Source organism: Mesoplodon densirostris, chromosome 3 (assembly GCF_025265405.1).
Source record: "Mesoplodon densirostris isolate mMesDen1 chromosome 3, mMesDen1 primary haplotype, whole genome shotgun sequence".
NCBI classification, from domain to species: Eukaryota; Metazoa; Chordata; class Mammalia; order Artiodactyla; family Ziphiidae; genus Mesoplodon; species Mesoplodon densirostris.
This window is the reverse complement of record NC_082663.1, coordinates 20,820,538-20,844,569: the sequence shown is the minus strand read 5'-3', so window position 1 is coordinate 20,844,569 and position 24,032 is coordinate 20,820,538. Positions and strand designations below refer to the sequence as shown.

The 24,032-nt window shown below is 32.8% G+C and overlaps 1 protein-coding gene across 2 annotated transcripts in view; it reads left to right on the top strand.

Moving 5' to 3' along the window:
• Positions 1–2,674: 2,674 nt before the first annotated feature.
• The window catches only part of LOC132485131 (cadherin-10), a 118,564-nt gene continuing 97,206 nt past the window's right edge, over positions 2,675–24,032 (top strand). For both annotated transcript variants that reach the window (XM_060091608.1, XM_060091607.1), the window contains exon 1: positions 2,675–2,905. In XM_060091608.1, the coding sequence (XP_059947591.1) occupies positions 2,675–2,905 (231 nt within the window). The remainder of the gene's footprint in view (positions 2,906–24,032) is intronic.

Below are 24,032 nucleotides of genomic sequence, written 5' to 3'. Positions count from 1 at the left end.
GGAAATGTTTTTGTCCTTGAGTTAGGCGGAGATTTTTAGACATGAGACAAAAAGCCCAATCTATTAAAGAAATAAATTCAAAAATCTAATTAATCAAGATTAAATTACTTATTTTAATTTAATCTTGTCATTGTTTGAAATGGTTTTATCAAATAATATGTAAAATATATTTTAAACATTTTAATTATCTTAAATCAGTATTAAAATGTATTTAACACTAGACTCTTCAGAAAATTTATATGAAATAACAGAAACTAGAACAATAATGAAGAAAAATGATTCTATATTTTTGTGATGCTCCAATTATTTACTAACAACTTTTACAGATGCAATCTCCACCTACTCCTTCCTAAAAATATTGGTACTTAAGCTTCTAAAGTTATAGGTAAAGTTGTAATTGTATTGAAAATGATCACCAATATAGCAAATAATTGCTTGCAAATATTTCTAAATTGAAAAAAGAGAATTGAAATGAGAATGTTGCTTCAATAAGTTTTAAAGCTTTTAGCAGAAACCCTCAATTATGCAAGCTCTCTTTTAACTTTTAGAAACAGTATATTTTTCTGGAGAATACTGTATAGCATGTCCTGATACATTTTAAAAGTCAAATATCATTTTAGTAAATGTTCCTATTACTTAGAATCCAATCAATTTGAGTTTCTGTAAAATCAGTGCCTTGTGATGTAAAACCATTTTATGCATCAGATAATTTCTATACTCCAAGTACAGCATTTTACATGACAGATTTTAATACAGGTTACATCTGTCACGTTGAATGCTTCATGTGCTGTGGAGAGCTCCACTGTCATTTAGTACACTCTGGGGAAATACTGCTTCGCCATTAATCTTATTTCTAAAGCATGTTTGCATTAACCTTAAAATCGTCCTAATAATAAAGCAAGCACACAAAAAAGTAAACAGATTGCTTAGAAATCTTTGTAAATGAAAGCATAAATATAAATGCTGGAGTACTTAGAATACATTGTCATATTTGAGAAATGAAACTAAATCCTTTTGGTCCTCCAACCATTTTTTTATAGTATTTTATCATATCCTGAAATAAAATTCATAGCTAACAGAAAACAAAACAAAAAAATACAGAGAAATTTTTAAAATAAAAATATTCTAGCAGTAATATAAATAAAGAATAAAATAAAAGTAATTATGATTTAAAAATACTATTTTCATGCATAAATGTTTGAGTTTAACTACATAGAGAAGGTGATGATACTCAGATGTTTGAACCAATTTACAATTCATTCATTCAAATTGTTTAATGAGCATCTACTATGTGCAAGTTTCTGTTATAAACATGTGGAAACAGTAGCAGAGAAAAAGACTTCCCTTCTTTCATGGGATGATGGTAGGGAGACAGAATATGTGCACAATAAATAAATAAAGCACGTGTAGTGTATTGGGATATGCAAATTCGGGGAGGCTTCAAGAAAGGACCGAAGGAAGCAGGGGATCTACCTACGTGGATAACTACATGGAAAAGCCTTCCAGGTGGAGGGAAGAAGTAAAGAGGTCCTGGTTGAAGAGAGGAGCATATGAAGTGTGTTGCAGGCTGAAGCAAGAAGGACACTGGCTGGAAAGGAGTCAATTTTGAGGAGTGGCCTGGGGGATTGAAGTATAACATGAAGTCAGAGAAGTGACCAGCTGTCATGAAATGGAATACAGAATTGTAGGTATTTGTGAGATGCTAGGTTTAATCAAAGTGAGGTAAGAAGCCATCAGAGTGTTTTGTGCAGAGAAGTGACATGATGTGATTTACATTTTAGTGGGATTACCTCGGATACATTGTTGAGAAGAAATAATTGCAGGTGGAGAGCAGTGAGGAGCCTGGGGCATCATGGAGTTCTAGGTCAGAATAGGGACAGGGAGGTGGTCAGAAGTGGACACATTGTGCAAATGTATCAAAGGTATAGCCGACAACATGATTAAATCCATCATATGTTGATTTAGGTGTTCCACAGACTGACCTAAGAGGACCTAAGAGGAGAGGTCTTCAGCTGAAGACACTACGTTTTTTTTGGTTTTGTTTTTGGCTTTACTTTTACCTTTGAGCTGGATTAAATTTGAAGAAACTGTGCTGCTGTTTAAAAATCATTTAAATATCATTACACTGCATAACAGATGCATAGTTCCTGTAGTTTATTAAAATCACTAATTTATTTTCAAAATTTTAATTATGTTAAGCTACTCTGGAAATGTTGACATGCAAAATTAACTACATGTCCACTCTATATAGGGGTTATAATTCCTGAAAACTGGTAAAGTGCTGAAAGAAAAAAATAAATAAAAGCTAAATATGTCATTTCTTTAGAATTTGTTTGAAAGAAATTATTTACAATTATCTTTTCTTAAATTGTAGACATGTTACTAGGTAAGTAGTGTTTCCAAGCTAATAATTATTTTATGTAAAAGAGGGGAAGCAAATATTTTGGTTACTATTATTAATTAATATTTGTTATGTTAAATTTAAAGTGACAGGTAACATTCATAATGTTGTCAACTGACTTTTTTTTTATTTGTTTATTTGTTTGAAGCTTTTGGAAACATGCCCAAAACATTGATGAAATGCTGGAAACGAGTTGAAACACAGTAAAATTCAACCCAATAATATAGGACTGCTTTTTCTTCATCCACGTTGGGAATTGTCAAGAAGTGAACTATGACAATATATCAATTTTTGCTACTGTTTCTACTCTGGGTATGCCTGCCACATTTCTGTTCTCCAGAGATAATGTTCAGAAGGACTTCTGTGCCCCAGAAAAGAATTTTAGGTGCACGAGTGCCTAGAAGTGATGGCAAAATTCTGCACCGTCAAAAGCGTGGTTGGATGTGGAATCAATTTTTCTTGCTGGAGGAATATACAGGATCTGATTATCAATACGTAGGCAAGGTAAGTCTGTGTTGAAATGGCAAATATTTACATTCCAGTTTTTCATATGTCTCATAAAGAAAATTTGAAGGTTATCAAGATTGCCATTCTTACAAATTTGATTCTCTAAATATCCTTAAAGCAGTTTTTGTTTATGGAATACAAATTAGAATTTGAAAAACTATGTAATGAATATAGCATTATAAATATATGGATTCATTTACTAGAATTAATTCTGCCTACTACCTCATGTATTAAAGAGGTACTAAAGATTGCAATTTCAGAATTTGTAGTTAGAAATCAATGATCATGAGAAAACTATCTGGCAATCTAGTATTTAAAATAACAATGCATGTATATAATACATATATATACCTATATATATTTTGCATTGCGTTGACTTCAGTGAGGAAGAAAAGATATATTTAAAAGTTGTTTAATGTTCTACAGAATAAGAAACCAAATGTCATTAAAAATATGACCTAAGGTCAAAAATATGCTTACTTATAAGAAAACTTATTCCAGATATGAGCGTTACTTATTTTTCTAAAGTCCTACCATGGGTACATTTAAATAAGGGAAGAATAAATGGGAAGACAGGCAGGAAAAAGTAGTTTACTTGTCGGGATATGATGACATGAGGAGATTTCATGCTATTCAGTTATAAAAGATAGTGAGGAAAATGAGCGTTGGTTAGGACTGGAAGGACAAATATGACATAAAAGTTACAATGGATGCTTTTATACACTAGATTGTATTAATTTCCAGTTTTCTTTCTTGGCACTATCTGAATCTAATCGAAATTAGTTAATATCTTAAAGAAAAAATAGTTTTAATAGTGTTATTTTTATGGACAGTTTATGAAACTATATCAAAGGAAAAAAAAGCTAAACACACAAAAGGAAAGCAGATACAATCACGTGTTCATATATCACATGTCAACAGTAAAAAATTATGATAGATCCATGATTGTGTTGGCGACTTTTGCATCAACCTCAACTTTAATAGCTTCTTTCACATAATTAAAACTGGGCTTTTAAAGTTTTTGTCTTCTAAGAAGAACTATTTTTGAGAAAATACATGTTCATTGATTTTTAAAACACTTTGATATGTTTTTTCATGTTCCAGTTATTTCAGTTTTTAAAAAAATGTCTGGCCATATGAGAAAGATGGCATTAAAGATTAACTGTCATATTGACTGTAAGGTGAAGTAAAAAGCCAGCAACCTAAGCAATTTTACCAGAAAACATGCAGTAGTGGACTTATCACAGGGTCATCTGATAGAATTCCTGAGCTCAGAGGGTTAAGGTAAATTTTATGGTTGCTGCAATAGGCAACTTTCAGTTTATGAAACCAACCACATGAAAATATAATATCTGAGCCATAGAAACTATAAATAGTTTCATTTGGCTCTTCCTGGACATAGCAGTTATTTGTTTATTTGCATAGATTTTCCTTCACCTAGTCCTTAATGAGGATTTAATAAATGTTGGTAAATTGAATTATCATTGCATTATGTACTCTGTTGTGATAATCAAGGTACTTCTATGTACTTTCATTTGTTCTTTCCCCAAAGAATATCAATAACTTGAAATCAAGAATTTTACTTTGTATCTCTCTTTGTTTCTAGCTCTTAGAGTAGATTTTAATATTTAGTTGGTTGAATTAACCCGAGTTGTATTGAACTGAATTCCCAGAGTCATCTGGTACCACTTAGCTCTTTGGTAGGGAAAACTAATGTAGAGTTTAAATTACTGTGGGCTATTAAAGCTGGTAAATACTTAAGATACATGCATCTTGATATGCAGCTCAAATTTTATTCTTCCTTACTCTGCTCTACAAAAGCAAGCCAGAAAACTCTTTAATGAGGAGAGGCATAAGGAATTTATGGAATGTGTTCACCAGTTTCTTCTATAAGTGTGTCCTGAACTACCAGATCAACAGACATATTTTAGATGCTGTAGCTCTGACTTTACTTCTAATACCCAAAGCATCTGTTTTTTTCACTTGTATTTCAAGTCAATTTTGTATTTCTATCATTTATTCATGTCATGACCTGTGAAATAGTTATTTTTAAATTTCCCTTGTCTGTAGTACATATGTGTGTTACTTTTTATTAAGTATTTATATTGCATTAATTACTTATACAATTAAAGATCTTATTTTAGAAGTAAACATATAGATTTTTTTAAACATATAGATTTGTATATGCAAAAAGGCAGTTATGAGATATAGAATATTTTTATAAACATGCATTTTAATGAATATAATTGGGGGCTAAGATATATTTTCTTCATGAAGTATAAAAAATTTTAAATTCCCTGGATATTCTTTCCAACATTACTTATAATAAATTTATTACATATTCATCCTTTCAGAAATTCTACTTTCAGTTTTTACTTCATTTAAAGTAGGCATGTGATATTGATGCTGAGAGATTCAATGTCTCTAGGTTAGTTCACAGGTAGGAGTAATACATGTCCCAATTACTAGACGTATGGGAAGACAATGATAAACTCTCCATTGTTGTGGAAACATGGTGGGAGCTCAGAGTAGGAACAATGGAAAGAATTACACTGGTTGCGTGAGGACTAGACTGAAAAGCACAATCGTGAAGAGGGGGAAAATTTTTAAAATACCAAACAATTAGCCAATAAATCCTACAAAGAATGGATGGCATATAATTTCTTAGATAAAAACCCATTACTGCTTAAGGGGTTGAAGCAAAGGGAAAATCCCCTTACTTCTCATTGGATTTAAGCGGAGGAAAGCTTAGGAAAAGCATATAACTGCCAATCAGAATACGTATATGGAAACTTGTTTCTGCCACTGTTTTTGCTTTCAGTGGTTAAATCAATTAACTTCTTTTAGCCTTCATTTTCTCATCTATAGCATGATCATGTCAGTCATTTTATATATATATATATATATATATATATATATACACACACAAAATTTTGAGTATAATTCCCTGTGCTATACAGTAGGTCCTTGTTGGTTATGTATTTTATATATAGTGGTGTGTATATGTTAATCCCTAACTACTAATTTATCCCTCCCCTCCTCCTTTCCCCTTTGGTAACCATAAGTTTTTTTTTTCAATGTCTGTGAGTCTATTTCTTTTTCGTACATAAGTTAATTTGTATCATGTTTTAGATTACAGGTATAATTGATATCATATGATATTGTTGTCTGTAAGTCCTGTTGGGTTTTCAATTGTTTAGCATTCTTGAAAAACAGAAACCACGTTTAATTATTTCTTAATTTCATATCCCTTTTCCTGAAGAAATGATGGCTTCAAAGAGCTAGAGCAATAGTGTTGCTCTCTATTTTAGCAGATTAAGAATACTGTAGGTATTTATAGTTCTTCTGTCCTTAGATGATTACTTAAGCTCACCTCTACCAAGGGATACACGGTTCCCCATAGTCTACCATGGCTTTGTCCTCCCATAGTTTATGACCCAATATGAACCTTCATCTCCCTTCCTGAGTATCCAATAGAAACTTTCTCCCTGTCCCTAACAGGTTTTTCTCTTTGGAACCAACTGCTTTTATTTGCACAAGTATCTTGCTGGTCATTTGACTTTTCAATATTTCAATTCACTATTAAATATTTCAATTTCTTACTCTAACCTGTTCCATGATTGAAAATGATAGAATGAGCCATATATTTTTCTGGTCTATCTCAACTCTATACCTTTAGTACTGTCTTATTTGCCCTCATGGACACTTAATGAGCATGATGAGTTCAAAATACCCTAAATTAATGATTCTAACTGGGGGTTATTTTGCCATCCAGGGGAAATTCATCTATATATGGAGACATTATTTGTTTTCACAACTAGGTAGAGGGGGTTGCTACTGGCCTTAAGTTGGCAGGGACCAGGGATGCTGCTAAAAATCCTACAATGTATACGGCAGACCACCTAAATGTCAGTAGTGCTGAGACTGAGAAGCCCTGTCCTCAACTTCCTTAGTTTGCTAGAGTCTTTTACATTTCCTAAACAGCTCAGTCTTTATTTTACTTATTTCTGGGTTCTTGTTTCTGAATATGCTCTCAATTATCATCATGTTTTTTCCCTTCGGAGTTGCTGTAAGAATTTGCTTTCCCTAACTTGGATTTATCTCAAGACCTGCTTTCCTATTCATATTCTGTCTAATCCTTAAAGCATATGTTTGACTCCAGTCTCTTGGTCATTCTTCTCTGTAGACTTGTGAGCTGCACACACCCACTATGAATGAATTATTTATTCATTCTGTCAACAAATATCTAGAAGACCTTTTATTACTCAGGTACTACTCTGATATTAAGTACTGTGGTGAAAATATAATTTCTCTACTCACAAAATATCTGCCTTTAAGAGAAGGAGAGAATAATAAGTAAGGATAACAGGAAGTTATGGGACTCTTTTTGTCTCAGACACAGCACATACCCCAAAAGCCTCGAACAAAACAGGAAATGCCAAATATTGACATGTTTCATTTCTGCAGTATTTGTAAATAGGTGGAAATAAAATAGTTTGAGGATTCGTATTACACGAATCTGTGTGTTATTAAATGTTGAAACTGGAGAGTCAAGTTCTTATTTATTTATTTATTTATTTATTTATTTATTCAGAAGAGTTTTTTAATGCACAATGCTTTATAATGAAGTGATTCTTGGAAATTTCTAGAAGAGATAACTTCCAGAAACTGAAAAAAACATTAATCATGAGAGAATAACTTAACTTTAAACATTCACAAAGTCTGTCAATACCAACTGTGCCCACCATATTAGACTGTATGTATTTTGCCCTTAATAATATGGGTACAATCAAGTCAAACCTGGTTGCAATAAGGGAAGGAGTAGTTGGAACTAAGATAGAAGAAGCTGTCCTGACCTCCCCACTGCAATTTTCCTACAGGGGAAGGAAATCTCAAGTGAACTCATGGAAGAACTTTATGTTTTATTAGAGTTTAGAGAGCTGGGAACACTCTCTGGGACCTTTTAAAAACTGTAATGTTGTTGAGACTAAATGTTTCCAGGTAACTTTTTTTAAATACAAATATGATGAAGAGAATCTCCATAAGCACACACACACACACAAACATATAGGCCTGCTTTAGTGGTGAGATGGGAGTAGGAGAGGCCTTGGTATATAGTTATTTCTTATTTGAACCCTATTAATGACAACCACAAAAGGACTGAGCACAAAACAAATTAATACAGTGAGTGATTTTAGTTAGAAAATGTCCTAAAAGAAAATAAATCAGGATGATTTGATAGACATCAACAGAAAGTCCTTTAGATTAAATGATTAATAAAGACCTTCCTGATGAGGAGACATTTGGACTTTTGGGGTGAATATAGACATTATTTCCCTGATAGGTAAAGACTACAACACAAAAAAGATGATCCTGAATTAGAATTTATAAAGTCTTTTTCTACTAATCCTCAAGCAAGAGGTAATTAAAGCATTTTTAAATAGAGGCATGTCCTGCAGAACCCTGATTATGTTTTCCAAGGAGACCACCTCTTGGTTTTTAACTCTCAGAATGCATACAATGTATGTATCTCTCAATGTTTCAGCCAGAGGTTGTATTGGAAAAATATGCTCACCTCCTCAAAGCTCACTATAACATTTTAACAAAGCAGTATTCAGGAAGATCTTAAGTTAAGTTGCATTCCAGATACACTTGGTAGAACATCAGAGCCACCCATAGATGTTTTGAAACTAACAGAGGCTGTAAAAAAGAATGTGCATCTAAGATTTTGTAAGCCCTTCAGGAAGCCTTGATAATTCATGTTAACCTGTAAGTGATCAAGTAACACTGGTTTAAGCGTTTTCTGTACTAACATTATAGCATGTTATTCATATATAGAGATTTTGCTATGTTTTAGTAACGTTTTTAGGAAATTAATTTTGAATTTGGGTTTAATGTGTAAGCATTCTATTTTTTCAGTTTAAACTAATGGGAAATAGACTTCTTGTTAACATTTTTAAGCAAAGTGTCAAATATTGAACTCTTTTTAAAAAGATAAATGGAATTAAGTATAGGATACTCATATATAAATAACTGCAATCATTCTTTTACTTAAAAGTTCTTACTGGTAGTAGTGATAACATATGTTTACTAAACTCTTCCATGAAGTTATTTGCATAATGTGTTGTCACTGTATAACCTTCATGAAACAACAGTACACCTGCACCACCTAAACACATTTACCACACTCACTGCCCTTACTGTACTCTAGTGATTTGTGGGAAGTCCACCCTTCCACTCTTTTTTCACTCTTGAATTAGTAACCCAGAGATGCTGTTTCCATCTTTTCTTTCCCATCATAGTCTTATTTTTGTATATCCCTGTCTTGTACTCACCATTTTATAATCCCTTCCACACAGAAGGCTTCTTCATCTCTTTTTCCTCCTGCTTCAGTTTCTCACACAACATCTTTTAAAATCTACCTCTCTATGTTATGTCCCTTGAATTTAGTTTTATTGGATTATGTTTTAGATAAGATATAATTATGAATTTATTTTCTAAAAAGTATTATTTCTGTGGTTTTAGGCCAATTAATTCACATAGAGTAGTAATAGTTGGAAGTAGATGAAAGGACTTTGATGATAATAATTGCTAATAATAAAAAAAACAACTCAAAGACTTTTTCTGTGATGAATAAGCATTTAAAAATTTTACCTATTATTTAAAAATATTAAAGTTCAAAAATACTAAATCTACAATTTAACCCATCATTTTTCAAATATAGAACTTTTAAGAAATACAATCATCTCTGAATGAAGATTATGTGAAAATTGAGCCAGACTTTTAGGTAAAGCTCGAGAGGAATCTCTGTAGATGGAAAATGTATTGAAATGTCATAAAAATTTGCTCTGCAAAAAATATCTTAATATAATTTATCAGTAACAGGTGAGTGTGTAATGGGCATGAAGCATGGTAAATTATTATTATGGTATTATGAATTTCTACCAAAGACCTCTTATTTTATTTCTTGGAGACAATATACAATTATATATTCAATTAAATTTTGTCCCCTTTGTACTAAAGAATAATGTTCTTTTCAGTAAAGAAAATGAAAGTAGATGTATGTTATTATGTTTGCTCATCAATGTCTCATACTTAGAATATGTTCAAATATTCAAATTCTCAGTTGTTTCTTATGAAAGCATGAATAGAAAAGGAGGCAGCACTTCAATAAATTTTCTGAAGTGAATTATTAAATATTCACAAAATGTAGTTAAATTTCTACTTTTGTTTTATCAAAGAATATTATTTAATCTTAATTTTTATTATTATCATTATTAATATTGTTGTTGGTGGCATTATTATTGTGTTGCTAATTGGGTAACTAGCATTCCATAGCTCCTGGTAATTGTAAATAAAAGTTAAAATAAAGAAAACATAAAAGTTGCCAGGAAGATGGACTAAGTTTAGAGAAGGGAACAGTGATTTTGTTGGGATATAATATACAAACCTTTGGTTCTCTCCTTAGAACTCTAATCAACAAGACGAAAAGCACTTTATGCAAATTTCAGACTCTCTCTTTAGTAAAATTCTTTCACTAACCTCACTTTTAAAGTTGTACTTTAAGCATTTATAGATTACATAAAACTATTAAATTTAAAATTTTAAATGAAGGTCTTAAATCTCAGCCCAGGATTAAAATTGTTTTACCAAGTAGGAAATTGAGCTGTAAGAATGTGTACTATTATAGCCTTTATCTAAAGGAACATTTCTTATTTTGGCTGATGTTTAGCTTAAATTCCATTAGTGAACTCCTCAGTTCAGTGTTGTGTCTTCCAAATACCCCCCAAAACTCAAAGACCACTGAATTTTTCAATTTTCCTTGGTACCAATTCTGTCAGTATATACAAACCAGCATCAAAAGCTTAGCCCCAAATCTAGTTTGCATGTGTTGGGTTATCCTGAGTCCAACAGAGCAGAGGGATAGAGTTGTGAATCATGAACTAACTGAATACATGCATTCCTAAGAGTTGAGCTTCCAAAGGGAGACAGCAAAGAGATAAAGCAAAGGTCAAGGACATGATTGTAAGTCAAATAACATAAAGGCAGAGATAGAGCACATCCAAGAAGAAGTAGAAAGGGGTGGGGGGTCAGAGAGGCAAGACTAGGACTATTATAGAGGCCAAAGGAGAACAAAATTCCAAAGAATCGATGACTAATCCTGTTGAGTGATGGAAAGTCATCAAGAAGAAAGTTGTAGCAATTTAGAGATCAGTGTGGACCAAGGAGAGAGCCGTTGAAATAATCTGATGTAAATGGGAGTCAGATGGCTTTGGTTTAGCCCAGAAGGAAGCAACCCATCAGTTTCTCATAGACATGTTATCAATAAGACAAAATAAGTAGGAGTGAGAGAGAGTTTGAAATGATGAAGAGCTGGAGATGGGACGTTATTATATGGACAGAAAGAGAGGATGTGAATGTGTGCAACAGGTGAGCTCACTCTTAGTAAAAATTAAAATTAAAAATTTTGTCTATTAAGCTGACAGCCAGCATCATACATAATTACTAAACAAAGAGAGTATTCCCACTTAAATCACCAACAGGAGTGAAATAAGTTTAAAAAAACCCACTTTGCTCCCTACTAGTATTTAACATACTTCTGGAAGCAAAATAACAGTGTAAAAACTATCACATATAGTTTTTCTTTTTTTGATGTGAGAATTAAACAAAAAATAATATAAAATATTCTGAAACATCCTGACATATCCTGATAATGATACCTCTAAAATGTATTTTATTTATTATTACTTAATAGTCCAACAACCGTTTTTTTATTGTTTCTTATTTAAAAGTAAGGAAAATATGTCCTTCTTGTCTAAATTAGGTGTCTAAGGGCACTAATCAAGTAACTTGTAGAGATGGGATTCTAGCCCAGAAATTATGACTCCAGAGTATATACTAACCATCATTACCCCTCATTGCACCATTATTAATAGTAATATTCTTATTTTATCAATATTATGTGTTGCTTCACCAGAAGAAATTATATTCTTATTTAAGTAGTACAATGATGGATAGTTAGCTGATTTTCTTTTCTGAATGATATCAGTACAGAACTAAAATTGCGTATATAGCAGGAATATTTCTGCTACTTCATAGAGAAGTCAAATTTATTTTTGTAGTTGTTATGTTTTTATTATTTAATTTATATGTGGAATTGATAATGCATGCATTTTGAATAAAATTTAAAAGGCAAAATAAGGTGTATAGTTAAAACTAAAACTCCTACCAGGATCCTCAGGCAACCAGAGTTCTCCTCCTAAGAAACAGCTGCATTTATCATTTCTGTTTTGTTTTTGTTTTGTTTTGTAGTTTTGTACATATTCCAAGAGACATTATAGAACTCTTTAATAAGTATTTATGATTTTGTTTCTACATAAATGGTAGTGTACTTTATGCCATGTTATAAAACATGGTTGGTTTGTTTTTAGTTAAAAAGTGTAACTTGAGGACATATTCCATTTCAGGACATAAAGATATCCTTCAGTAAAAAAAAAAAAAAAAATTAGTAGCTGCATAGTATTCTTTCCAGTGGATGTATCATAATTTGTTTTACCATTTTTCTTTTGAAGAACCTTTAGTCATTTAAAAAGTATTTAGTAATATAATAATATGACATGTTATTTCACAGAGTGCTGGTATACCTTTAGGAATATGACTAGAAGTGAAATGCTGAAGCAAAGTTTGGAAATTTTAAACTTTCATAGGTATTGCTAAATTGCTCTCCACTGATGCAGTTTGAGTTTATCATGCCAACAGCAAGGTATGAAAGTTAAGTATTTCTCCACCATTGTATCCAATCTCTGTATTATCATTTCTAATAGCTTTTCAATCTTGTAAATGAAAACATATTTCCCTTATTTTAAGTGAAAATGAACATTTTTTCATGTGTTTAAAGCATTTCACATTTCTTTAAATGAGTGTTTATATCCTTCACCAATTTTTCTGTTAATAATCTAGTTTTTTTTTCTTTTGATCCATAAGTTCTCCTTATTAATTGACCTTTAATTCTTTTTTCTTTCATTTTCAAATGTAATACATGCTGAAAGTTGAATAAAACACACATATAAACTTTAATGAATAAATATAAATCAAATCGGGTGACCTCAACGCAGGTGAAGAAATGGAAAACTCATGGACCCTAAGAAACTCTCTGTGTGGGTCTGTTAGTAACAACATCATTTCTCCTTTCTAAAGGTGGCAACAAGATTCATTTGGGGTTAATAATGCCTTTCTTTATAGTTTGAGCATCTATGTAGCCACTCATAAACAACACGCTGGAGTTTTAAATGTTTCTGAAATTGAGTGTAATCACAGTTCATATATTCTTTTGTGTCTTTCTTCTTTCGCTCAAATAGTTTTATGAAATTAAACCATATTTTTGTGCAGAGGATCTCTTTATGTGAATGTGTTTGGATTTAGTTATACATTCTATCAATAATGGAGATACAATATTGCCCCTTCCCCTTACTTTGGCTTTACTAACAATGCTTCTGTGAACATTTCTGTACATGCACCCTGATACTTAAGTACATCGAATAGCTTCAGAGTATATGATTAGGAATAAAATCCTCAATCTCTAGTGTGTGCCTAGCTTCAATTTTTCCAAATACTGTCATTTTAGTTTCCTAAGTTTTAAACAATACCTACTCTCCCTGGCAGTATACGAGAATTTTCTCTGTTCTACATAGACCCAAGCTTGATATTTTTAGACAATTTTTTTCAAAACTGGTGATTTAATTTGCATTTTCCTAAATAACAATGAACTTTCATTTCTGTGAACAAGTTTTTCAAGTGTTTTATCAACTATTTCTTCAGGTCATCTATTTTTTGCTTACTGATTGCTTCATTCCCAAATCCATAATAGGTGTGGAGCACCAATTATTTTTCAGGCACTCTCTAGGTTACCAGGTCACACCCCTGAGTAAAAGACAACACACCCTGTGTCACAAAGCTCACATTTTTAGTGGGAAATGCAAAAAAAATTAAAGATAAACATAATAAATATATTACTCTTATGGTATGTTAGATGATGAAGTTTACTATCAGAAAAGAAGAGAGAAAGCAAGGTAAGGAATATTGAAGAATGGAGCAGAGCAGGTGGTGGTAGTCAGTACTTTCTTGCTGAGAAGATGATATTTAAGCAAAGGATTTGGAGGAAGTGAAAGGGGTAACTAAGCAGCTGTTAGAGGAATGTTTTTTGCATCAAGAAGAAATAGTTACTGCAAATGCTCTAAATCAGGAAATTCTTCATGAATATTCAAGAAAGGGCAGGGAGGTACATGTGCCTAGAGCAAAGGGGACAAGGGACAGGTGGTAGAAGGGAAGGGCAGAAAGATAACAGGATGCCCAGGTCCTACAAAGTGTGGTAGACAAAATAATTGCCCCAAAGATATCCACATCCTAATTCTCAGAATTCATTATATGTTATTTTAAATAGCAAGAAGAGACTATTGCCACTGTAATTAAATTGAGGATATTGAGATGGGGGAGATTATACCCTGGATTTCCTATGCAATTCCCATTTGATCACATGGGTCCCTATAGGAGTGAGGCAAGGGGGTTAAAGTCAGAAAAAAAGAGATGTCATGGGGCTTCCCTGGTGGCGCAGTGGTTGAGAGTCCGCCTGCCGATGCAGGGGACGCGGGTTCGTGCCCCGGTCTGGGAAGATCCCACATGCCGCGGGGCGGCTGGGCCCGTGAGCCATGGCCACTGAGCCTGCACGTCCAGAGCCTGTGCTCCGCAATGAGAGAGGCCACAACAGTGAGAGGCCCGCGTACTGCAAAAATAATAATAATAATAAAAAAATAGATGTCACAATGCATCCAGAGGTTAAAGTAACAAGCTTTGAAGATGGAAGAAAGAAACAGCAGCCAAGGATAATACACAAGACGTTGGATTTTGCCTTTTACCCTAAGATGGAAGATATTGTAGAATTTTTAGCAGAAGACTGACGTTATATGAAATAAGTTTTAAAAATATCAGTCTGACTTCTGGCTTTAAAGTTGGTACAATAGAAATCTATGCAGTACTCATGCATGGATGCTAGGAAGCATTGTTCCAGATGACTCAAAACATTTTGGCCTGAGCAACTGAAAAATGGATTGTTTTTATTTAGAGAGCATTAGGAGTAAGAGCTCGAGTTCTTCTTCAGATGTATTAAGATAAAGGGTGTTTTGAGATTGTATTGCTTTGGCCAAAAAGTTCGTTCAGGTTTTTCCATTAGATGTTACAGACACCCGATGGAACTTTTTGGCCAGCCCAAATACAAGTTCAGGAAAGCTAAAATGGGACCTCTTAGAAGCCATCAGCATATAGTTGGTATTTAAAGTCATGGGACTGCTAGATATTAAAATGTGAATGTAGTGAGAAGTGGAAATAGGGCTGTATTTAGAAGCAAACTCACATTTAGACATGTGTGAGGTGGTGGATAATGTGGGAGGAAAGAAGAAAAACCAACATATACAACTGAGAATGAATATTCCTTGAACTGCAAGGGAATCTAAGAGCTGGGGGTGTCTTAGAAGACAGGTGAAGAAAATGTTTGGAGAACAGAGTGTTCACTTAATCAAAAGCTGCTAAGTCAAGGAGGTAGAGAGTTCTGATTTGACTACTGACTTTAGTTTCATGGAGATTCTAGGTGAATTTGGTGTTTATGGTTTCAGTGCTGTGGTGGGCCTGGAATTCTTATTGCAGTGGATTTCAGAGGGAATGGAGAGAGAGAAATTGGAGCGAGTGCACACAGGCAGCATTAGAGTCTTGCTGCAAAGGGAGCAGATGTTTGTAGCACTCTCTGATTGGGGGGCGGGGTGTGAGTGGGATCAAGAAAAACAAACATTTTTTTTTACTTGTCTTTCTGCATTGATTAGAAACTCTAATAGAATATTGAATAGATGATATGAAAGGGACCTCTTTATTTTGTTCTTAGTTTTTTTTTTTAATGTTCAACATTTTATCATTAATTGTGAAGTTTCTTAAGTTTGTTTTTCAAGGTATTTTTATCAGACTAAGGGATTTCCTTTTAATCCTAGTGTTTTATGTTTTTTAATCATAAGTGAATATGAAATATTGTCAAATATATGTATGCATATAATGAACTGATTATTTTCCCTTCATTATGTTGCAGATTTGGAAAGTGTTCACCTTGGTAATGATATAAAACTTTACATTATCATATTCCACTTGCTCTTTCTTTGCTTACAATTTCTACTTTTATAAAATCATTCATTTTCATACAAGATATCACTCAGTAAAATTACTTTTTTTAACTCTTTTAACCGATTTATTGTATTTAGACATAGAAGTTATGATAGTCACATAAAATGAGATAGGAAATATTACCACTTTTTCTATTACTTTATATAATTTGTGTGTGTAATTGAATTAATGCTTTCATGAATGTTGTCTAGAATCATTAAAAATACCTTCTGATACAATAGTTTTATTAAAGGAGACGTTAGCTATTGACTTATTTTCTTTAGTGGTTATAGGGCTACTCAGGTTCTCTTTCCTTCTTAGTTTTTGTAAATTGTATTTTTGGCATCTGTTAAATATTTTTTGAAATAAGCTGGTAGGCTAAATTCAGAAGGCTTCTTAGCTCCTGGTCTAAAGAGAACTTGTATATGTTTTTAAGACTGGATTTAAGAAAAAAAAGGAAAAAGAGGAAGAATATGGTGCAGAGGCTGTTTGTGGCCCTCAATGTTAACATATTTACTTTCTGCCCTTTACATGACAAGAAAAGTATGGTGAGCATGTGTTAATGGCTTCTTTAGGAGTAACAGTACAGAAAGTCCTCTTTTCGTGGGTTCATATGGGAGCATAAAAATGTCTTTGCATTCTGAAACCATGCAACATCATTTTAATAACCATTGGGGAAAATTAAAACTGTTCTGTTACCTTAGAATTTTTTTTTGTCAAAGCTCCAAAACCCTTCTAATTCTTGCTATTAGTTTACAGGAAGTAAAAAATGTAAAACTAATATTATTGAGTGTGCTATAACTTAAAAGATTAGAAATGTTGATAATTAAATCATTTATTTTATAAAAAAAGATTACAGTAGTTTGATTCATGCCTACATTCTTTTCATCATATACATGATATTTTTAATTGTCAAAATCTCATACTGCTTTATAAGTTTGTTGCTGTGAAATATCTTTTTAAGAGTTCCCTTAATCTATAATGTTACCTGGATTCTGGTTTGTAAAAGTATCACAGACTATTTTAGCTCTCTTCCCCTCAAACATGACTTATACTGTCATTGTCTTTTATGTTCCTTGTTTGTTCAGATTTATTCACACATTTTACATTTTCTTCACTATTCCTTCTTACATATCAACTTTCAATTAGAGATCATTTGCCTTTGTTATGAAATAAGTATATTCATTCGTATATATGCTGGTGATGATATCTTCTGCTTTGTTTATATGAGGATATTTTTGGCTTTGTGTTAAAAAGTTAATTTTTGTGGGTATTGAATGTGAGAGTGACAGCCACATCAAGGAACATTTCTCTGTCCTCTGGATTATGAATGGATTGTTGTTACTGAGAAATCAGCTGGCAATCTGCTTCTCCTTTGAAGATATTTAGCTCCTTTTTGTCTGACTGCTTTCAAGTTTTATCTTGAATCTTAGGGTTCTCTGGTTTACTTGCAGATTTTTAATCTGGTTCAAAATATTGGCGAGGGCCAGCTTCTTACTGGCGAGGGCCAGTTATTTTTTTTCTTTACCTTTAACTACTTATGTATTTTCTTTCCTTTATTCCTCAAGTTTTGCTTACAATAAGGTAATTATCTCTCCAGTTCCATAGCATGAGCAACTTGTTTTAATTATTTAATGTTTGAATGTTGAGTCTACATCTTTGGCCTTGATATGTGTACCTCTTACCCAAGAAGTGCAACAAAGCTGAAAAGCAAGTTTTCTCCTATAAACATATTCTCATAGAAAACGCAACTTTACGATCTTCTGTTCTACTTACTGACCTAGGTCTTTACTTCCTGTTGCATTTCATTCTGACATCTTGTCTTTATTACTTTGAAGGAACTGTTGTTTATATTCTCTCCAGCATTTTAAATTGTTTTGAACATAAGTTTTTCCAAATAACTTCTCTACCATGTCTGAAAATGGAGTCTCTTCATATGAGTTTTATTATGAGTTGCAAATATATTTTCCCTAGTATATGTTGTATTTTACCATTTGAGTATGTATCTGTAAACAGATTATTTAATTATTTGTATGAAGTTAAATTATTTATTTCGTTTTTCTTCTAAGTTGTTTCCCTCATTGTTCTGATCTCTTCTTGGAAACAACTCCTTTCATTCTTTTATTTTCTCTCTAAATCATTTTATTCCACAACCAAATAATTTAGTGTTTATTTCCTTCAAACAAAGATATTATCCTATATAACCAAAACACACCATCAAAATCAGGAAATTAACATTGATGGATTATAAACATCTATCTCAGACCCCATTCAAATTTTGCCACTTATCCCAATATCATCCTTCATAGAAAAACAAGGCAGTTAACAGTCATACATTGCATTTAGTTGTCATGCCTCTTTGGCTTCTTTCTGCCTTCTGATAAACTTCTCAGTATTTCTTTGATTTCATGATCCTGACACTTTTGAAGATTACAGGCCGCTTATCTTCTGAAATGTTCCTCAATTTGTGTGTGTCTGGATTCCTCATGATTAGATTTGGGTTATGAATCTACAGCAGGAAATCACACAAGTGATGCTGTTCTTCTCATTTCATCCTATCAGGGGTGGAAGACTTCAATTTGTGCCATTACTGGTAATCACTATGATTATTGGATTAAAATGGTATATTCTGTAAAATTATTCTCATAACTTGTTCTCTTTTTATTTAAAATTGCTTTTTATGACTTTGTTCAGAACAGTTTTAAGTTAACAGAAAGATGGAGAGGAAGGTACAGATATTTTTCATATATCCTTTGCCTTTACACATGCATACCCTCCCCGTTATCAAGATCCCCCACCAGAGTGGTGCATTTTTTATAAGTGATGAACCTACAATGATACATCATAATCACTCAAAGTCCATAGTTTACAGTTCACTGTACATGTTGTGCATGCTATGTGTTTGGGCAAAGTATAATGACATGTATCATTATGATGGAATCATAGGGAATATTTCACTGACATAAACTTCCTCTGTACTCTACCCAATCATCCCTCCCCATCTCCTAACCCTGACAACCAATAATCTTTTTACTGTCTCCATAGTTTTATCTTTTCCAGAATGTCATATAGTTGGAATCACACAGTATGTAGCTTTTCAAGTTGGTTTACTTCATTTAGTAATATGCATTTAAGGTTCTTCTGTGTACTTTCATGGTTTCATGGCTCTTTTTTTGTTTGTTTGTTTGTTTTAGTGCTGAATGATATTTCATTGTCTAGATGTACCACAGTTTTATCCATTCACCTACTGAAGGATATCTTGGTTGCTTCTGAGTTTTGACAATGATAGAAAAAGCTTTTATAAACATCCATGTCCAGGTACTTTGTAAACATGTTTTCAACTCATTTCATTAAACACCCAGGAGCGTTATTGCTGGATCGTAATGGTGAGAGTCTTTAGTTTTGTAAGAAACCAACAAATTCTCTTCCAACCTGGCTATACTATTTTGCATTCCCATTAGCAATATATGAGAGTTCCTGTTGTTCCACATCCTCATCAAAAATTGGGAATTGTCAGTGCCCTAGATTTTGGTTATTCTAATAGGTGTGTAGTGATATCTCATTGTCATTTAAATTTGCATTTTCCCAATGACGTAGGATGTGGGGCTCTTTTCATATGTTTATTTGCCATCTGTATATCTTCTTTGATGAGGTATCTCTTAAGGTTTTTGACCTATTTTATAATTAATTTTTTTTGCTTTTTTATTGTTGATTTTTAAGTGTTCTTTTTGTATTTTGGATAATAGTCCTTTTTATAGAGGAATCATTTTTCTAAATATTTTCTTCTGGTCTGTGGCCTGGCTTTTCATTCAATTGCCATTGTCTTTCACAGAGCAGAAGCTTTTAATTTTGATGGAGTCCAGCTTGTCACTTATTTATTTCATACATGTGCCTTTGGTATTGTATCTAAAATGGTATCACCGTATCCAAGGTCATCTAGGTTTTCTCCTATGTAATTTCTAGGAGATTTATGGTTTTGCATTTTGCAATGAAGTCTGTGATCCATTTTGAGTTTGTTTCCGTGAAGGATGTCAGTTTGTGTCTGGATTAATTTTTGCATGTGGATGTCCAGTTATTCCGGCACCACTTACTGTAATGACTGTCTTAGCTCCACTGTATTACCTTTGCTCCTTATCAATGACCAGTTAAATATATAAACATAAGTCTATTTGTGGGGTCTTTATTCTGCTCCATTGATCTGTCTAATCTTTCTCCAATGCCACCCTGTCCTGATTACTGTAACTTTATAATGTTGTGAAGTTGAGTAGTATCAGTCCTCCAATATCATTCTTCTCCTTCAATTTTGTTTTGGCTATTCTAGGTCTTTTGCCTCTCTATATAACTATTAGAATCCAGTTGTCATTATCCACAAAATGCTGAGATTTTAATTGGGATTGCACTGAATCCATAGATCAAGTTGGGGAGAACTGACATCTTGACATAGAATTTATCTTCATTTATTCATTCTTAATTGATTTCACTCTTCAGAATTTTGTAGTTTTTCTTATATAGATCTTGTACATCCTTTCTAGATTTATACATAGGTATTTCATTTTGAGGGGTCCTATATAATGGTATTGTGTTCTTACTTTCAGATTTTACTTGTTCATTGCTTGTATATAGGACAATGCTTGACTTCTGTATATTAACCATGTATCCTGCAACCTTGCTATAATCACTTATAAGTTCCAAGAGGTTTTTTGTTGATCTTTCAGATTTTCTACATAGATGGTCACGTCATCTGTAAACAAGGCTGTTTTATTTCTTCTTTCTCAATATGTATACCTTTTATTTCCTTCTCTTGTCTTATTGCACTAGATAAAACTTCCAGTATCATGTTGAAAAGCAGTGGTGAGAGGGTTATCCTCTCATTGTACCTGATCCTAGTAGGAAGGCTTCAAGTTTCTCACCTTTAAGTATGATGTAAGCTGTAGGTTTTTTGTAGATATTCTTTATCAAGTTGAATTTCCCCTTTATTCTTTGTGTACTTAAAATTTTTAACATGAATGGGTGCTGGATTTTGTCAAAAGTGTTTGTGCATCTATTGATATGATCATGTGATTTTTCTTTTTCAGCCTATTCTCTCTAAATCTTTTTGGCTCTATCTTTCTAACTCATTTTGCTTGCTCTTCTGGGTCTAGTCTTCTCTTTTATCTACTCTGTTTATAGCAAGTTCTACTTTCTCTTTTATTGTTTCCAATTTTGCCTTTCTGTTCATTTCATTTTACTCTCCTCACTTTTTCCCCCCATTAATCCTGTCTGTTTATATTTTAACCCCTTCCTCTGTTATTAGATTATCTTATATCAAACCTTAGGTCAATATTTGGACTCATTGTGTGAAAGCCATTTTCTTGTTATTTTTTTTAACTGTTCATGCTTTCATCCTGCATGCTGTGCTCATCATTCTTACATGGTTTAAAACAACTTACTACATAAATCATTATCTGTATGGTATTTTGGAATTCCATAAAAATTGTTTTACGCTGTAAAAGAAAACAGTTCATGTCTGTTTCATCGTAATTTCCTGATAACTGGGAAATTTTTGTATTGATCTATTGATTCTATTTTTTGCTCTTTTTTTCTTATTCTAGTACAATTATAAAAATTCCAATCTGGTCCCTTTTTAGTAATTATAGAATACAATGTTTGTCCTAGTCCAGTTACTTACAGGTAATATGTGAAACAGAGGCAAGAGTGCAAGACAGGAATTCTCTGTAAATGTGAATATGATGTGAACTAAATGTGAGTGTGGTGTGAATAAGAGGCAAGGCTTTCATTTGTTTGATTTTATACTTCTTTGCAGCCAGCTCAAATTAGTGGCTCTTGGACTTTTCAAAATATAAATTTTTTTCTCTTTCAGTCTCATGCTAACATAGTTTCCTGCAAATATGTCTTTCCTGCTTGATTCATTTTACCTGCCATTTCTGTGCCAAAACTGATCCCCTTTACCCCTGTCATCAGCCCACATAACCATTACCTTTTTTCTAAATAAAATGGTCTTGATTTTTTTTCTTGCCAAGTAATATTAAATATTTTGTCAAATTCAACTCTGCTAAAGTTTTCTTAGATACTCAGCTCCGTGTATTCTTTCTGTCTTTTCTTTCTGCCTTTAAAAATTCACGGCATATTGGTAACTTTAGGGAGTTCCTTAGTTTCCTCAAAGATAAAGCAAGCATTTTTTCTTAATGATCCCCTAAATTATTTTATGTGTTTTAAAGAAGAGGAAGAGGGAAATCTTCTCTACATATTGATATTTTTAAACTGGAAGTTGTAACGCAAGTTTCAAAATCTCCACTCTGGATGCCCAGAGGATAGATAATTTTATTCTTCAAACTCCATTTCTTGGGTTTCTCAGGTCCTTTTAAGCTCTTAATTAATTTTAATTTCTAGCCCAGGCACAGTGCTAGGACAATATTGACTTCCCCAAAACCATCCAGACAACAAGTTTTTTGTTTGCTTTGTTTTGTTTTTCCTGAAGACTAGTTTAGTAAAAATATCATGGACCTTTGAATCAGAAAAGCTTTACATAACTTTAAGTCCACGCTTGCCTGGATTTATGATTTGTGTTAGTGTTTTCATTTTTAAACCAGACATAACAGTAGTAGTGTGCTGGAGCTAGTTCATGCCTGCTTGCAAGAGACAATTTAAAATATTTCAGGGTGTTCCCATGTCAGTTAATGCCATGGTGGTAGTTTTAAATTGAGTATGGTGTGGTATTTACACCACAGAACTTGTCAGACAGTACAAATCAGGCCTCCTTCCCCTGGAGAGTTAGTTGTTAATGTTTTGCCAGTTTACCACTGTACAGGAGCATTCTTTTCATGAGGGTATTGCTAGAATTGAATAGAATAATTTATGGACTATATTAAGTATGTTTTCTGGCATATTGTAAATACTCAATAAACGTAATTTCTTTCTTTCTTGCTAACCAGTGTCTTAACTTCAGTTCTCATGGATCTCATAGAATTTCTTCTTAATTTTTTCATCTTATACTGACCTTGACTCAGAACTGAATAATAATGCTTTCCTGGCCTCTGACTTAAATTAATTTATTTTTCCGTCACGTCATTCTTCACTCCTTCTTTTCTCTGAGGCATTTTCTTACTGCTGACCCCTGTGGCCTTTAGCATTAATTAATCTCTTCTTAGTTTAATTGAAGGTGTTTCTCTTATTACTTACATCTTTTTTTTTTGTCCAACTTCCTAAAATCTTTCACTGTGTCTCTACAACTTCAAGGTTCATCATGAATCTCACTAGTAAAATGTGCTGAAGCATATAAATTATTAATATATTTACTCTTCAAATACAACCCACAACTGACCACTGAGATGCTGATTATGATGAGAGCCACAATAAAGTGAGAAAAGATTGGTTCTCCTCCAAAACTCTTAAATTGGATCTTTACTGATGCAGAATTCCATTTTGGGTAATTTGCAACTTCTAAGAGAAGGAAGGAACTAATGGACACTGTTTCTCTTCTTTCTTTTAAAAAAGGCTGTGTCAGAAACAAATCTTTATTAAAATAGGTAATAAGTCAGTAGGACTTCAAAATCAGCAGCTGCTAATAAATTCTTAATCTCACACTACCATGAGTCTGGTCAGATCATAACTTCCTTTGGAAAAATCAACACTATTTCAAATCATTCACAAAAGTAGCTTTTTTCCTTATTGGTAACATTTAAATGGTTCCAAAGCAAATTTGATTAAAAATATGGAACACAAAAGTACCACAAGCATATATTTTGTAGATATTCTGTAGCAATAGTTTTTAAATTTTGGATCTGATTAGATAAAAATGCAGACAACATTTTACTAGTATAAATTTCAGCAGTGTATATTTTGGTTGTTGCATGATTTAACCTTTCACAACACATATAAGGATTTTTTGGCATAAACACCTGTGGAAGGGAGATGTGAGAATTCTGAT